This window comes from Mastigoproctus giganteus, chromosome 7 (assembly GCF_048544385.1).
Source record: "Mastigoproctus giganteus isolate SK-2022 chromosome 7, ASM4854438v1, whole genome shotgun sequence".
In the NCBI taxonomy this organism is placed as follows: domain Eukaryota; kingdom Metazoa; phylum Arthropoda; class Arachnida; order Uropygi; family Thelyphonidae; genus Mastigoproctus; species Mastigoproctus giganteus.
This window is the reverse complement of record NC_143581.1, coordinates 147,855,113-147,872,866: the sequence shown is the minus strand read 5'-3', so window position 1 is coordinate 147,872,866 and position 17,754 is coordinate 147,855,113. Positions and strand designations below refer to the sequence as shown.

At 35.9% G+C, this 17,754-nt stretch overlaps 1 protein-coding gene across 1 annotated transcript in view; it reads left to right on the top strand.

Moving 5' to 3' along the window:
* LOC150083254 (insulin-like peptide receptor) overlaps positions 1–17,754 on the top strand; it is a 503,669-nt gene that overhangs the window by 278,618 nt on the left and 207,297 nt on the right. Inside the window, exon 13 of the mRNA XM_090378451.1 lies at positions 5,839–6,139. Coding sequence (XP_090234577.1) covers positions 5,839–6,139 — 301 coding nt within the window. The remainder of the gene's footprint in view (positions 1–5,838; positions 6,140–17,754) is intronic.

Genomic DNA, 17,754 nt, shown 5'->3' with positions numbered 1-17,754 from the left:
TGGAGCCTTGACTGAGAGAGAAGTTCCATTAACACACAGCAGAAGATAAGGAAACTGACACACTCAAACCCCATCAAGCACCATCTGGCAATTTGAACTAGGTGCCTAACCTAAGTTCCCTTTAAATTGCCTTCCCTATGTGGGGGGAGAGGATATGGGTTTTTGTCTCCTCCCCTCCCGTGCCTCCCCTTCTCCTGGTGGGGCCTGAGCCTGCTCCACTGACTTTTTGGGGTTTCCTTCTCTATCCTCCCCATACTTCTGTCTTTTCTCCCAGTCTTCAGTCCCCTCCCACTCTGCCTAAACTGTCAGCGTACACCCCACACAATGTCAAAATTCAACCAAATTAAACCACATTAACATAAACCTCTTTCGGCCTTACCTAAATTCCAGTGTGCCCCCCCCCCCCTTTTTTTTTTAGGTCTTAGCCACGGAAATCTCAGGAAATTAAGTGGCAGGACCTGCCAGAGTGAAAATTTCAAATTACTGGGTACCTGGTCTGCCTCCACGAGGCATTGAGTGGACAACATTGGGCTCCAGCAGGGGTGTAGTGGCTAAATGGCCAGAAGAACACGATACATAACACTACACTTACAAAATCCATACACTTTTAAATCTCTGGCCTTTAACAGTGAACTGTTAAGCCTACAATGAAAGCAACATGGAGATGGGGAAAGCCCCTGGTACCATTAGACACAAACACACTATACACTAATGCTAAATAAAGGTCAACAAAACAATAGTTTATGCTTAAAAAATTATTCATTTATCCAAAGAATGAAAACAGCCTTAAAATTAAGCAAATTATAATAATAAAGAAATTATTTATGTTATACAAATGTTAAAGAACTATTCATCATCATTGACTGATGATGAAGAATAATGAGCTCACATTTGCATATGATCTCATATTTTGTTTCCAATGTTATTCCTCTTCGCTGTTTCTTTTTATTAATATCACTGTCCATAGTATTACTTCGTTTTGGCATACTGTACAGTATTAATAATGGAGATAAATATGAAATAAGATGAGACAGCATAAATGAAGAGCAACACAACCACTCTTTGTAACATCACTGTGGTAACTGCTTTATGAGTCAGTGAGATGCTTTCTTCTGGCTGAACAAACATACAAACGTACAATAGTACAGGTAGCTATACAATATTAAGTGGTACTGTAGTATTGTATAGCTATGCACAAAGCTTGAAATGCCATATTTATGAAAGTTTAGCATTTATTTATTGCGATTAATTCATATTTTTTTTGTTGTTGATATGTGATATTTGAAAAAAAGAACTCGTAAACCCGGGAACCCATAAAGCCAAAACTGCCTATACTGAAAAAGTGTAGTCATCAGTTCCAGCAAACTAAATTATATGACTATTTCAGATTGGATGTGTAAAATGTAAGTCCATAACAGCACTGTGTATTAGTAGAATCTAAAGGAAATGATATGACCTTTTATGTCTTAATCTGTATACTCATATAACATTAGTAAATGAAAGTACTTCTACAACACGGTTTCGCTCTAACACGATTGATAAATTGCGACAGTCCTCGCACAACATGGTACTTCTACAACAAGGTTTCGCTCTAACACAGTTTGAGAATTGCTGGAAATCTTGCATAACATATTTTTGAGCTTTAATTGTGTTAAATTATGTTAGATGTAATTTTCAATGTTTCCATTCCTTTTTGTGAATCCCTGCTGTTGACTTTAATCTGCGGCGCGTTATCCTATGGGTAAAAAGGGCAATTGCCTGGGCCCCCATCAGTGGTGGGGGGGCAAAGTCCCCAAATCAATATTCTATAAATTGATTTTTCCAGTAAAAAAAATCAAGAATTAAATTTCGGTTCCATATCTGGGGACCCAAGATTGCAGGTGCGACGCCGGCATATGGCAACATATGAAATGTAAACAACTTATTTAATAAATAAAGAGAAAATTCGAGGTAGGTATTAATACTAGTATTTTGTTTGTTTTGTTGTTAAAATATTTATTTTATATTTTATACTAATTCTAGCACATGATTTGGCGCGGGCTCTTGTCCCCGATAATGTACAATTAATTTAAACAAATTTTCTTTCATTTTATTTTCTAATTGGGGTAGAATACTGTATTTCTATTTTACATTGTTCATTCAAATATTATTTTACTTAATTATGAAAAACGATTAGATGAATAAAGTAAAAAATAATAAATTATACAATATACGAATATAAAAAATTTTTATATAATTTTATAATTATTTTTATTAAAAATAATATTTTAGGGCGATGAAAAGAACATACGAATCTGGGTTTCAAAAAAGAAAAAAGCAGAAAATTAGAGAGGCAGAATTAAAAAAGAAACAAACCTCATTACAGGATTTTGTAGCAATAAAAAATCGAGAAGATGACAGCAGCAAAACAGAAGAAAATAGGATGGAAAATGAACCTTCCAACTCTAAAGTACCAGTCGGCGTTATTATTGATCAAATTGAAAACAATACCAACAACGCAACTGTTTACAATATCAATGATAATAATGATAAAAATACGAATGCAATACATACAAATAATATCAAACATAAAACATACACTAAAGATATTGCTTTATGGCCAAACCCCATCACAAATGATTTTACTGAGTTTTGCCTTTGCGAAAAACTGCAAAATTTTGAAAACATTAAAAATTCAAATCGAAATTTTAATTGTGATGGAAAAATCATTACAAGAAAATTAAACGAATCCAATTTCTATTTAAGTAGAGCTAATGGTACCACAGAAAAAAGAGAGTGGTTAATAATTTCAGAAACCACAAAATCTGTGTACTGTTTTATTTGCAAATTGTTTTCAGTTAAATCAAAAAATGTATTAGTTACTGGATGTAATGATTGGAAACATTGTTGATATTTTAAAAAGGCACGATGAGTCTAAAGAACATAAGGAAAATATGTGTGTGTATGTAAAGCGCTTGAAAAGTGTAGGAAGAATTGATTTAGAGTTGATAAAAGCTTATGAAAAACAAACAAATTATTGGCGTGAGGTTCTAAAAAGAGTTGTTGTGACTGTGAAACTGTTAGCTTTATTAGGGTTGGGATTTTGAGGGCATGATAGTAGTGCAGGAAATTTTCTGAGTCAATTACAATACTTAGCTAATTTTGATATGTTTTTGAAAACCCACTTAGAAACTTATGGTAAAGGAGAGCGAAGATTAAGAGCCATAGTAAAACTGCATTTTATGTCCCTTGTGCGGCTCATAGCCTAAATTCAGTGGGAAATTCTGCTGCAGAAGGATGTCCAAAAGCACTCCATTTCTTCGATTTTATTCAAAATTTATTTGTATTTTTCTCTTCTTCCACAAAGAGATTGGATATTTTAATGAAAGCAACTACAAAAGGAAATGTAACATTAAGAGAAATTTGTTCTACAAGATGGTCCTCAAGAGCAGATGCAATTTTAGCTGTTAAGATGAATTTTTTGGCCATAAAAGAATCTTTATTTAAAATTTTTGAAGATTGTAATGAAAAACCTATAACAAAATTAGAAGCAAAAAAGCTATGTGAAAACTTTGAAGATTTTGAAACAACGCTTTTACTTTTCATATGGAATGCAATTCTACAAAGATTGAATGCAACTAGTAAAAGTCTTCAAAATAAAAATTCTGATTTACACAATGCCATAAATCTTTTAAAATCGTTATCTTTGTACATATCAGAAGACATTCGAAACCACAATGAATTCTTTGATACTATAGAGTCAGAATGTTTTGCATTAGCAAACAATACAAATTATGAGTCAGACAAAGGGAGAAAACGCAAAAGAAAATTACATTTTGATGAGAAAAGGGATGGAGATGAGGATGTGCAATTGGCAAGCAAACAACGATTTATATTATTATTCTAATTCTCGTTTAATTAATCTAGTTTATTATTTAATGCAATAAAAGTACTTAAATACTAATTGAATTCATTTATGACTTTTTTCTTGTGGATTATACTTAATCTATATATAAAAGTTCTTTATAAATATCATACATGTAATTTTGTTTTATTTTTAATAAAATCATATCTACAATTATTTAGCTTTTTGCATGGGTAAGAGTATACTGGAGGCGTGGGATTTCCCCTTGAAGAAAAATTCAACACTATACATGGGGCCCCCAAATTCAAATTTGCCCGGGGCCCCATGAAGCCATAATGCGCCGCTGCTTCTAATCGTTATCACCTTCATGATATTTTTCTAAAGCACATTTCTGGAGGTCCCTCCCATAAAACAATAAAAACAATTTGCAGTTTCTGGTTTATTGGGCTTTTCTAATAGTGTAATCAATTATAAACAGGTAGTAAACTTGATCTTCTTCCATTTGCTATAGTACCAACAGCTGGAATTCTGTGGGTTTTCACGTTTTTATGACGAAATGTGTTTCCCCTTCCATGAAATATTTAATCATAAAAAACATAAATTTTCAGAAACTCATTACTCCGTATCTCACTTGTGTGTATTGTGTTTGTTGCAACTTGTGCATGCCAAGTTCTTTGTTATTAATTGCTTATCATTTTTACTGTTTTAAATTTTACAACCAAAAAAAAAAAAAAAAAAAAGTCAGTTAACAGAAATATCAGTTAGTATGTACATATTACAGTACGCATTAATTAAGCTACATATGTAAGTGTAAATTTATTTTTATTTTGCTAACTGTAAAATTTTCTTCAATTTTCACATATCATTTAAAGCGGGGGACGGGGTTTGTTTGTTTGTTATTTGGTTTTTAGGAGCATTAGCAACTAAGGCCATATTGCTCCTGGAATATGCGATGGTCATTCGCTGACCTTTCCGCATCCTCCATATTTTGTTGGGAGATCCCTGTGTTAGGTTCTGTGCTATCGAACTTGTGCTTGTTTGAGACCATAAAAAATAATTGTGACTTTGAAGAGTGCAGTTCACGACTTTTAAAGAGAGCAGAAGGTATACAAAATCTAGATGCTGCAGAAAAGATCATGCCTAGCAGCAGTGAAGAGGAAGAAAATTAAATGAACATACATTATCTCACATATAAGCATCACAGTTTGTAAGGTAAGATGTTTGTTCGATTATTACTATTTAAGTTACTACTATTATAAAAATAAAGTTAAAATATTAAGTTATTACTACTATAAAAATTAAGTTTCTGAAAGCCAAAAAAAATGGCATATTTTTGTTAGCTTTTGGAACGTAACTCCCCTTTTGCAGTGGTTCTTAGTCCCATATAACACAGTTTCGCATTACACGAGATTTTGTAGGAACCAAACTACCATGTTATACGAGGATTACCTGTATTTATTTACTGAGTAAAGTGTATTTACTTTACTTAGTAAAACTGGGAAAAAATGGTAAAATTTTTCAGCTCTATTGCGCTTCACTTATAATTCAGTTATTAAAATTGTTGCCTGACACTCGCATTATATCAAGATTGCAATGTAGTATGATATTGACTTTATGTTATATGTATTTTTTTTTTTTTTTTTTGATTTGGTAGTTGTTGGCACATTGGCTTCTGTGGCCATATTGCACCTCCCAAGGTTTTTGCAGTACTTTAATCCAAGCCCGAGGCGGGAATCGAACCCGCGACCTTTGGGTTGCCGGGCAGGTACTTTACCCACTCGGCTAGCCCGGTCGGCTTATATGTATTATGCCTAGTAATTGAAGGAGGAAAATTATTACTAAAAATTCAATTTTTTAGTGCAAAAAGTTTTGGTGTATTTTCTTCTTAAATTTTTTAGCAAAGGACAGAGAAAAGTTGATTTATTTTTTTTATTATTATAAGCTTTATAAGCTGATTTATTTGTTTTCTTTTGTGTTTATTTGGTGTTCTGTAGCCCTAATGCTCCAATGACTGATTCTGTGGTGAGAAGCAAAAGATCAAGTGTTACACCTGCTTCTAGTTTAGGTGATTCATACTCCATTAAGACTATCAAGTCAGCTATTCATCCCACTGATATTATATCCTCTGAGAGAAATACTGGAGTAACCAAACAACAAAGCACTTTATCACCTCATACCAGAACAACAAGGAAATCTCAAAATGGAAAGGATTATGGAAATTTTCAATATACAGTATATCATCACACCTTCTTAGTTGTATCTAACTTGAAGCATTTCACGGAATACACTATTGAAGTAAGTATAAACATGAGCTTTATCAGATACCAAATTAAATTTAGCATTTAGGCAATCCTGTATTTTTGCATCATAAATTCCCAGCATTCCTTGCACATCAGCTTAGAACTGACTGAACCTGCATGTGGTGTAAAAGTTTGGCCTATTTTCAGTAATTCAGAAAAAAATGTTTTTAAAGAAGTCTTTTATACCATAGTTGATGATTTTAGTTCTAATTTCCTTCCCTTATAACAGCAGTATTTTACTACATACTGTAGTTTTTAATTTCCTGAGCTTACGGGGCAAGATTTCACAAACCTTAAATTTTAATGATTTATTTGGGGCAGTGGCAAAAGTATTGTTGCTAGTGCAGGAAATTAAAAATAAAAATGTTAACTACAGTATAAAATTATTTTTTATTGCCTGTCTGAATTGCTAACAATAGACAAATCCCCTTAGACTACAAAATGATTATGACAGACACCTTACAGATGGGGTTTAAGGTGTCTGTCATAGTCAGCGTGTAAAACATGTTATTCGGATTGATGTATATGCCCCAAATAACAAGTTTCTGTAACGTTGAATTAGCTAGAGCAATCACAAGTTCAGTCACAGATTTGGAGCTGATGTGCAAGGAATGCTGGGAATTTACAATGTTAAAATACAGGATTACCAGAATTTAATTCTCAGAAGGGAGGGTGAGATGTTTCTTACCAAAGAAAGTTTTTCAAATTTGTATTTTTATTAAAAGACCATCTGAAATATCCTAGCCTGCTGTTCTCATCAGTTATTTATAAAATGCATGGTATTAGAAGAATTATGATATCCTCAGCTGGATATTATCATTCTTCTCTTTCTTGGTGATTTCTCTCTCTCTCTCTCTCTCTCTCTCTCTCTCTCAGGGTAACTCAGGAATTTTGTTTGGCTGGTGCAGCATAAGCCTCAGGCTTCCTTGCACCATATGGCTAATAATAATAATTATAATTTTTAGTAATTATTATTATTAGCTGTAGTATTATTAGCTGTATAATAGTATCAGCCAAAAAAAAAAAAAAAAAAAAAAAAGAAAAGAAAAAAAGAAAAAAAAAATACCCACATGTCCCTCCCATCTAATAATTTGTTTGATCCTTTATTGAATTTATTCAACTATCAGCTTTGCAAACACGATATGAAAATTTGTTCCACTAATATACTACTCTCTGGCTGAAACCAGAGAGTAATTTATGCCTGCTTATGTATGTTGACCATGACTAGATGTTGTTTTGTGACAAAGGCATTGCAAATAAGAGATTCAGATTTAATGAGCATGTCTAGGGTTGATCTTTCCTTCCAAAAGCCATATTAATGATCTGGTAGGAGATTCTGTGATTTTAGGATCCAAGTGAGCCTTATATGAACCATCCTTTCAAAAATTTTACCCACGCAGCTCATAAGAGATATTGGCCTATAATTTTGAAACAGGAAAGGATCTTTTCCTGGTTTCAGTAAGGCAATGAAGAAAGGATGCTGCCGGGAAGAAGGATAAGCATTGTAATAGAAGATCCAACTATAGAAAATTAACAAGGTACACAAGTCCTCCTGAAGTATATGTTTCAGCATAATATAATGAACACCATCTGGGCCAGTGGCACTATTGTAAGATCTATTTAATGATTCTCTAAGTTCTATTAATGTAAAGGTCGGTTGTACAGGAATGAGCGTTGAGTGAAGACGTTGATTTTATATTGTTCTGCACCAACACTGAGGTTCTGGAAGGATGCATAGGAGGCTGAAATACAGATTGTAGCAAACAAATCTGCTAGTGCATTAGCTATGTCTTCAGGAGTTGCCATATCTTTCTCTTTCCAGTGAAGTATTAGAGTGGGTAGCCAAATGAATTTGCCATTTCTTGCCTGTATTCTTCCCCAGATGAACTATATATTGGATTCTTTTGTGATAGTTAAGGCAAAAGCAATCCATGAGTTACTTTTCATTTTTTGTCTAATTTGTCTTGCTTTAGCTTTGAGTCTTTTATAAGCAATTAGGTTACTAGTGATAGGACACTTGTGGAAATTATTCCATGCACGGTTTTTCTTCTGTTTGGCATTAAAGCAATCTGTATTCCACCAATGATTTTAGTGACTGCCATATGTCTTGGATTTTGGAATGGAAGCTTTAACTGTAGTCAGAATTTGATTGATTATTTAAGTAATAAGTATCCCCAATTCACAAAGGGGGTTCAAAGGGTGACACAAATAATTATAGACCTGTTAGTTTAACTTCTGTTCCAAGGAAAATAATGGAGTCACTGGTTAAAGAGGTGATATAGGATCATCTAGACAAGACAGCAGTAATAGTTTTGTAGGTGGTAGATGACTTTCATCAACCGGTGAAATACCACCACTTTGCTTATTGGAGGCTTGAAGTGGTGAAACCCATGTTTAGTCTCTAGAGCAAAGTTTCTGGCATCCCCCCCCCCATACTTCTCCTTCAACCCATGCATGGTATAATGTACCTGTATTTAAAAAAAAAAAAATAGCTCAAACACAGCATAAGTTTGTTAAGGGGAACTCTTGTCTGACCAATTTGAGTGGATACTACAATGTGGTCACAAAGGAACTGGATACAAAAAATAACTTTGATATCATATACTTGGATTTCAGAAAAGCTTTTGATACTGTTGTGCATGGAAGACTGCTTTACAAATTAGAGCGGTATGGCATTAAGGGCAAGTTACTGCAATGGATAAAGGGATGGTTGGGTGGGAGACAGGAGAGAGTGGTAATAAATGGACACTTCTCTACATGGACTAATGTTATTAGTGGAGTCCCCCAGGGTTCAGTACTGGGCTCATTGCTGTTTTGTGTATTTATCAATGAAGGTATATCAGGCTTAATGTCCAAGTTTGCAGATGATACAATGGTTGGCAGGGTTGTTAATGACAGTAAAGACAGTATGCTACTACAACAGGATCTAGAAAAGAAATGCAAAATACTCCATATGGGTAGCAGTAACCCGAGAGAAACATGCCAACTGTGTGGTACTACACTCAGGGAAGTACAGAATGAAAAAGACCTGGGGTAATTGTGCAGTCAGATATAAAGTTCACTGAGCAGTGCAGACGGGCTGCCAGAGCAGGTCATGGAGTTTTGTCAATGATATACAGGAATTTTGCTAGCAGAGACAAGGAGGTGATTATCCTTTTGTATAAGGCAGTGGTCAGGCCACACATTGAGTACTGTATACAGGTCTGGAGACCTCATTTTAGGAAGGATGTAGAGTTGCTAGAACGAGTACAGAGAAAAGCAACAAGATTGGTGAGAGGAACAAAGGGGTGCACTTATGAAGAAAGGCTTAAGTTCTGCAAGTTGCAGCATCTGGAGACTATCTGCCTGTGAGGTGATCTGATTGAGGTATATAAGGCCTTGAATGGTTTGAGCAGGTACAAATGTTGACAGGATATTTCTGCTTGCTCAGATTAAGAACCTGAGGGGGCATAGATTCAAATTGAGGAGAGACAGTTGTAGAATAGATGTGCAGAAGTTTACCTTTAGCCAGCGGGTAGTTGATTGCTGGAACAGACTTCCATCTGTTGTTGTGGAAGTTGATAGTTTAAATAAATTTAAGGCTGAACTAAACAAACATTTGGAGTGACCGGATGGGTGAAATGGGAAGGGGTTTTTTTTTTTTTTTTTTTTTTTTTTGGCTGATGCTGTATAAGCTTGCTTTCTTGCATCATATACCTCAACTAATGCTAATATCTTTGAATTTGGAATGGAAACGTTGGCTGCAGTCAGAATTTGATTGATTATGTACGTAGTTACATGAGTAGTAAGTTTACATGATCAGTAGGTTGTTGTTGAACGTAAATTCTGTCTAAAATTATTTGGGCAGAATAGCCATCTTATTAAACATCCAGGTTAGCCTTATTAAACACCCAAGTGGATTGCTGATCAGGATTTGGAGATACCTCTGTTTGTAATGAGCAAATAGGAAAGCGATCGCTGTTAAAGGGATCGGTTAATACAGACCATGTAATGATTGGAAAGGTGGATGATGAACAAATTGACAGGTCAATTACAGAAGTAGATCCTGTAAGTTAGGTGGTTACAAGTGGGAGATCTAGTATTTAGTAAATTAAGATCATTATTATTCATAAATTCTTCAATCAATTTGTCCAGTATCCATAGTATTGTTCATATGAAGTTCTAGCATGGATACTTCATAATCTGAATGTACATACACTTCCATACTATTGGTGGTTTATTCACTTTTCTTACTGTTGTTAGCAAAGTTGGTTACTTTTGTATCATTTGAAACTGTTGGAATATCAGTTGGGATGCTAATTGGAGTGTTGGTCACTTCACTGGTTTTAGTTTGAAGTGTGTCTTTTTCAGAGTTTGATAGTGTACTTTTAACCCAGTTAGTTAAAGATGTGCTGGAGGGTATTGATACATCTGTTTGAGCTGCTGTTCAATGATAGCTTTGAGTATGAGATGCATAAGAACGACTGGGCATGGTCAACATAACTTGTCTACACACCTCAGGGTATGTGACTTTATGTTCTATTTTGTATTTTTGAATTTTTTTCCCTGTTTTCCACATTTCACATGATTTAGAAAAGATTGGGTGGCTTCCTTTGCAGTTGGGACAAATGGGAGCTGAGGCTGAACAATCTGCTTGTGTATGCTTCTTGGAACAACAAATAAGACAAATGGCATCGCCTCTACATGCCTGCTAGGAATGGCCATATTTATTTCTGGCATTTAAAACAACGAATGAGATTTGGGATGTAAGGCCAAATTTGGCAATTTAAATAGCTAGCTTTTACTAAGGATGGCAAATCTGGAATGCTAAAAGTTAAAATGATAATTCAAGTTGGAATGACATTTCCATCTCTTTTAGTCATTATTCATTTGGCACTGATTACTGTTTAATTGCTAAGTTCCTGAACTAATTCTTCTTCAGATATTGTAAGTAGGTCCCACACTGTGATGACACCTTTCAATGAATTTAAAGTATTGTGGGAGAGTGATAGTACTTGGCAGCCCACCAAATGTCATTGTTTTGAGCAACCACTTTGAATGTTTTGAGGTGTGAGGAGGTCTCCGGATTGCAGTTGTTTAATCATTTATGGTGATCCCACAATGGATTCCAAATATCTTTGGATTACCAATGGTGATTACTTGCCCACGGGCTGGGAGATCTAGTGTTTATCTAGTGTATCACCAGAAAGTCTGGCATGTTATTGCACTGTGTTACTCTTCAAAGCCTTTTAGGTTGGTTAGAGTGATTGACATCAGACATTTCTGGTTTTGAGCTTGAAGTCTCTAAAGGTGGAAAGTTATTTAAGTCCGTGTTTGCTGCTTTTAGCCCTGGGAGAGGGATTTTTTCCTCCCAGGTTACCAGCCCCACCACATGGAGCAGTGCCAACCAGTGACCAAGGAATCCAGAGAATAGGGGAGCAGTCTGTTGCTAGCAGAGATAGCAGTAACGTTGATAGCAGGTGTAGCAGTGACAATGCTAGCAGGCATAGCAGTGGCATTGCTAGTGGTTGTAGCAACATACTATTCAACCCAGCATGAAATGAATGTGATGAAAAAGGAAATATAATGATTACAAAATTTAAAGCACAATTCACTAACTCTGGAGTAAGATCACATGCAATTGAGATTTCATTGTTGCCAGTGCTGTTCTGATAGCTGAATATTCCTTCAGTGCATAGAGAAATGCTGGCAACCAATACTGATGCTTGGCAGTGTTGCAGTTAGCAAGAATAGCTGGGCAGAAATGTCAGCATGTGGTTAGTTAGCTATTTGGTTTTTAGGAGCATTAGCAACTAAGGCCATATTGCTCCAGGATATGCGGTGGTCATTCCCTGACCTTTCCACATCCTCCGTATTTGGTGGTGACGGGCTTGAACCCCAGTCTAATCAAGAAGCATGTGCTACGCACTGGTGCTCCTTCCCACCTGGCTACGGAGGCGCTGTCAGCATGTGGAATGCTGGTACTGATTGGGGAGAGCTTTTGGATTCTGTAATGAAAGAACATGAGATTGAATATAGGGGAAGGTTCAGGTTCAACTCACAAGATAAGATTTGATCATTTTTGTTTGGAATTAGCATTAACATGGGCATATGATGCAAGAAAGCAAGCTTATATAGCATTGGCCAAAAAAAAAAAAAAAAAAAAACAAACACACACCCCCTTCTCATTTTACCCATCCACTCCCTCCAAATGTTTGTCTAGTTCTGCCTTGAATCTGTTTAAGCTATCAACTTCTACAATGACAGATGGAACTTTGTTCCAGCAATCAACCACCCACTGGCTAAAGGCAAACTTCCGCACATCTATCCTACAACTGCCTTTCCTTGATTTGATTTTATTCTCTCTCAGGTGATTATTCTGAGCAAGAGAAAGAATCCCATCACCATTGAGCATGCTCAAACCATTCAAGACTCTTTATACACCTCAATCAGATCACCTCGCAGGTGCCTAGTCTCCAGACACTGTAATTTGAAAAACTTAAGCCCTTCTTCGTAAGAACAACCCTTTGTTCCATTCACTAATCTTGACGCCCTTCTCTGTACTCGTTCCAACAGCTCTACATCCTTCTTAAAATGAGGCCTCCAGACCTGTATACAGGTCTGGAGGCCTGTATATGGGATTCTTTCATGTATATGGGATTCTCAGTGGTGATGGGATTCTTTCTCTTGCTCAGGATAAGGTGTGGCCTGACCATTGCCTTATACAAGGGAATAATCACTTCCTTATCCCTGCTAGAAAAATTCCTGTATGTCATTGACAAGACACCATTAGCTACTCTTGCAGACCGTCCGAACTGCTCAGAAAACTTCATATCTGCCTGTACAATTACCCCCAGGTCCTTTTCGCTCTCTACCACTGTCAGTATAGTCTCATTGTCCTTCTCTGTACCCATTCCAGTAGCTATACATCCTTCCTAAAATTAGGCCTCCGGAATTTATCCACCTGTGGCCTATATTAATTCCCTGATTGTTAAATGCGGCATTAATCACCTTTAAATCTCTCCTATATTAGTATTAATATTCGTAATGGCAAATAATGTGAGAAAGAAAGCATGTACAGCATCAGCCAAAAAAAAAAAAAAAACAATTGCCATTTCACCCATCTGTCATCTCAAATAATTTGTCTAGTTCTTCCTTGAATTTATTCAAACTATCCCTTCCACAACAACAAATGAAATCTTGTTAAAGAAATCCACCACCCATTGGCTGAAGGTATACTTCCACACATCTATTCTGCAACATCCTTCCTCAGTTTTAATTTGTGTCCCCTCATGTGCATAGTCTGAGCAAGAGGAAGTGCAAGCCATTCAAACCCTTAAACACTTCAGTCAAATAACCTCACAGGTGCCTAGTCTCCAGATGCTGCAATTTGCAGAAATGAAGCCTTTCTTGGTAAGAGCAACCCTTAGATCCCCCCCTACCTCATTGTCCTTCTCTGTACCCATTCCAATAGCTATACATCAGGCATGGGCAACCTTTCCTAGTTTGGAGGCCAAATTATCATTCTGTCTCCAAGTCAAGGGCCAGACCAAATTATTAAATAAAATAAATTAATATTAAATGAATTAAAACAAGTTGCTACTTCATATTTAATTTATTTATAATATAATGCTTTGGTATAAAGCTCTACATAAATTTTATAATATAATGAACGACATAACAATTTAATGTGAAAATTGGCCTTGTACTTGAACTACGAGACTATCAATATTACTTAAGGATAATTGCATAGACTTTTCGAGGTTTTCATCCATTATTCTTGTCCGAATATTTGATTTATTGTATTTCATCCTTGAAAAAACTGTTCACACATATATGTGCTGCCAAAAAGACAAATGATTTTTCTTGAAAAGGTACGTAAATTGTATATTTTTCTTCCACCAAATAAAATTTATGAAAATCCATCAAAGCAATGTTGTTAAATTGTGATTTTAGCACTAAATCCGCCTGAAGCTCAATAAGTTCCATCTGTAAGTTTTCTGGCACATTATTATTTACATCAGCATCCATCGGACAAGCAAATATAGCGAACGTGGAGTCTTTGTTTTGGAAATTGGCAAACCTTGTATCAAATTTCTCTATTAGTGCCTTCAGTTCTTGTCCATAACAATTATAAGGGATATTTTTATGAGTTGCTAGAGTAGGAAAATGATAACAATTTTTAGCTCTTATCTGACTTTCCAACAATCTTAATTTATTACAAAAAGCTTTGACATGTCCATGCAGTTCATGAACCAATTGTCCTTGTTTTTTGAAATTTGAGATTCAGTTCGTTTAGGTATCCGGTGACATCTACAAGAAATGCTAAATCACACACCCACTCATCATCTTTTACTTGGTTAATTGTGTTTCCTTTTATGTCCATAAAATCTGCAATGTCTTGTCTCCGATCATAAAATCATTTTAACATTTTACCTTTACTCAACTACCTCACTTCACAATAATACACATCTTCATAATCCGAAAATAGGTCTGCCAAATACTCCTTAAATTGGCAGTGATTAAGTGCACGTGACTTAATAAAGTTAATACTGGCTGCTACAACTTCCATAATATTTGTGAATTTAATCGATTTTGCACACAGATTTTGTTGGTGGATAATGCAATGATAATTTGTTCAATTTTCCTGATGGATCTGTAGTTTTATTGCTCTTTCATGAGCTATTCCAATAAATCCCTTCCGTGCACCAACCATTGCAGGGGCTCCATCAATGCATATGCCAGATAGTGAACTCCATTTAAGCTCAAATCTCTCGAAGACTGTGTTGACTGTTTCAAATATATCTTCACCAGTAGTTGTTCCTTTTATCGGCCGAAGTGCCAATAATTCTTCTGTGATGTTGAAATCCGCAACAACTCCTCAAAGAAATATTGCTAGTTGTGCTGTATCGGAGGCATCGGTGCTGTCATCCAAAGCAATTGAAAATGCTTTCAATCTGGCAGTCTTCTCTTTTAAACTTTTTTTGATATCATCAGCCATAATTTCTATCCGTCGGACAACAGTACGTCTCGACAAATGAATATTCTCGAAGTCTTTTTTCTTTTCAGGACATATTATACTTGCAACATCCAGCAGATATTCTTTGATAAATTCTCCTTCACCAAATGACTTAGAATGCTTAGTGATTTTTTTTGCTTACCACAAAGTTGGCTTTGACAATGCTGTGGTGCTGCATTCTTTGCTTGTTGAACGTTTGCTGCTGGGTATCCAAGTTCTTCTTCAACTTCTGTATTTCATCTTTTTGTAGTTGTCCATCAATTTTTTGGTGATCCGCATGTCTCGAAGTAAAGTGTCTTTTCAAGTTGTATTCTTTGTTGACAGATATGGATTCCTTGCACAGCAAACATACAGGAAATCCTTTATTCAGAATGAAATAATAATCCTCTGTCCAGTTGTCTTGAAATTGACGTTTCTCTGCATCTACTTTTCTTTTTTTTTGACATAACCCCTGACATTGTCCCAAATTTATAAGTGATATTCAGAACTGTCAAACAAACTGTCTTCTACACTGCAGGCACTGAACAGAACACAACATCAATGCAGGCACCGAACTGACACATTGTAACACGTTCACACACACACACACCGCTAGTCAAAGTGAGAAAGAGACCTTGGTGGGAGAAAACATGGTGTGTTTTGCAGAGGTCATATGATGTCAGCTTAATGTGAGTTAGTAGAACACACCATGTTTTCTCTCACCGTGAATCAGACAAACTTTGCTGAAATAGATTAGGGCCAGATCAAAAGAAGTAGAGAGCCGGATATGGCCTGCGGGCCGGGGGTTGTATGGATGTAAAAGTACATATAGCCTATATGTGCTATACATCCTTCCTAAAATTAGGCCTTCAGACCTATATGCAGTATTCAAAATGTAGCCTGACCACTGTCTTACACAATGGGATAATCACCTCCTTATCCCTGCTAGCAAATTCCTCTATATCATTAACAAAACCCAATAAGCTGTCCTCACAACCTCGTCTACACTGCTGAGAGAACTTCATATCTGATTGCACAATTGCCCCAGATCCTTTTCATTTTCCACTACCCTGAGTATAGTACCATACTGTTGGTATGTTACTTTGGGACTACTGCTCTCATATACAGTACCTTGCATTTCTCAATGTTAAACTTTAATTGCCATTTCTCAGCCCATCTGCCTAATTTTTCTAGATCTTGTTGTAGCAGCATACCTTCATTACTGTCATTAACCATTCTGCCAACTTTTGTATTGTCTGCAAACTTAGACATTAAGCCTGATATACCTTCATCAATATCATTTATAAATACAGAAAACAATGAGCCCAGCACTGAACCTTGTGGAACTCCACTAATGTTAACAAAGAGCAGTGTCCATTTATAAATCACACTCAGCCATCACTTTATCCATAGCATTAACTTGCCCTTAATACCACACCAATCCAATTTGTGCAGCAGTCTTTTATGTGTGACAGTTCAAATGTTTTCCTGAAATCCAAGTATATGATATCAGAATTTTTTTTTGCATCCATTTACTTTGTCATTGCATCATAGTATCCACTCAAATTGGTCAGACACAAGTCAAGCCAACAGGTCCATAATTACTCATGTTACCCTTTGATCCCTCTTTGTGAATTGGGGATACACTTGCACATCTTCAGTCAACAGAGATGTCCCCTGAATCCAAAGATATTCTCATAATTATGGTAGAGGGCTTGCTTACCTTCTTTGCTGCCTCCCTTAATATAATTGGATAGATCCCATCCACCACCCCAGGTGTGTTTTTTATGTTTAACTTTGATAATTTCTCTTCCATTTTCCTCTCAATTATTACAAAATCATTTAGCTCCCTTTTAAAGTTTGATTAACTTCTGGAATTCTGGCTGCAGTGTCAGCCAAATCATTTACCCTGGTGGCTGGGGATCCAGCAGAAGCAAATATCAGTTTCCTTGAATGGACTGAAAAATAGCAGCTGAGGTATAAAACTGGTAAATGCAAGGTCTTGCATCTGGACAGCAGTAATTGTAGGGTAACATATCACTTGAAGACACAAAAATTAAAATAGGTTTATAATGAAAAGTATTGGGTGGGCACAGAAGGGCTTTCTTATCAATATAAGTTAACATCATTTGGAAACTAAGAATCTGTGGAGAGGGTTAGTTTTTGAAAACCAAGAATTTGTGAAACACCAGAGCTGTTTGTAATTAAAAATTAAAATATTTTCCTTCTGTATTTCATACATAAGTTTTAACTTGTCTGTATAGTGCAGACTGTGATAAAACAAGTTTCCATGGGTGCTAGTAAACTGAAAGAGACTAAATATTTAATTTTCCTTAGTGAACTGCCTGTGACTTTCTCTAGTTTGAGGCCTACATGAGATGCACACTAGGCCTATAGAAAAGTTTTACACTATCCTATCAGCAACTAATTAGCTGACCACCTATTGTTCACCCCTGATGCAAACATATTGAGCAGGTGTTTTAACAGGCAGATGTTATAGTGATACGATGTTAAACTCTTGGTTGAATCCCATTCTGGGCTTAAAGACAAGGAAAGAGCAGTAAGCCAATAAACAGCACACAATCACTGTTTGCCAGTTCTTGAATTATTTAAAGAAAGCATAGATAAATCTT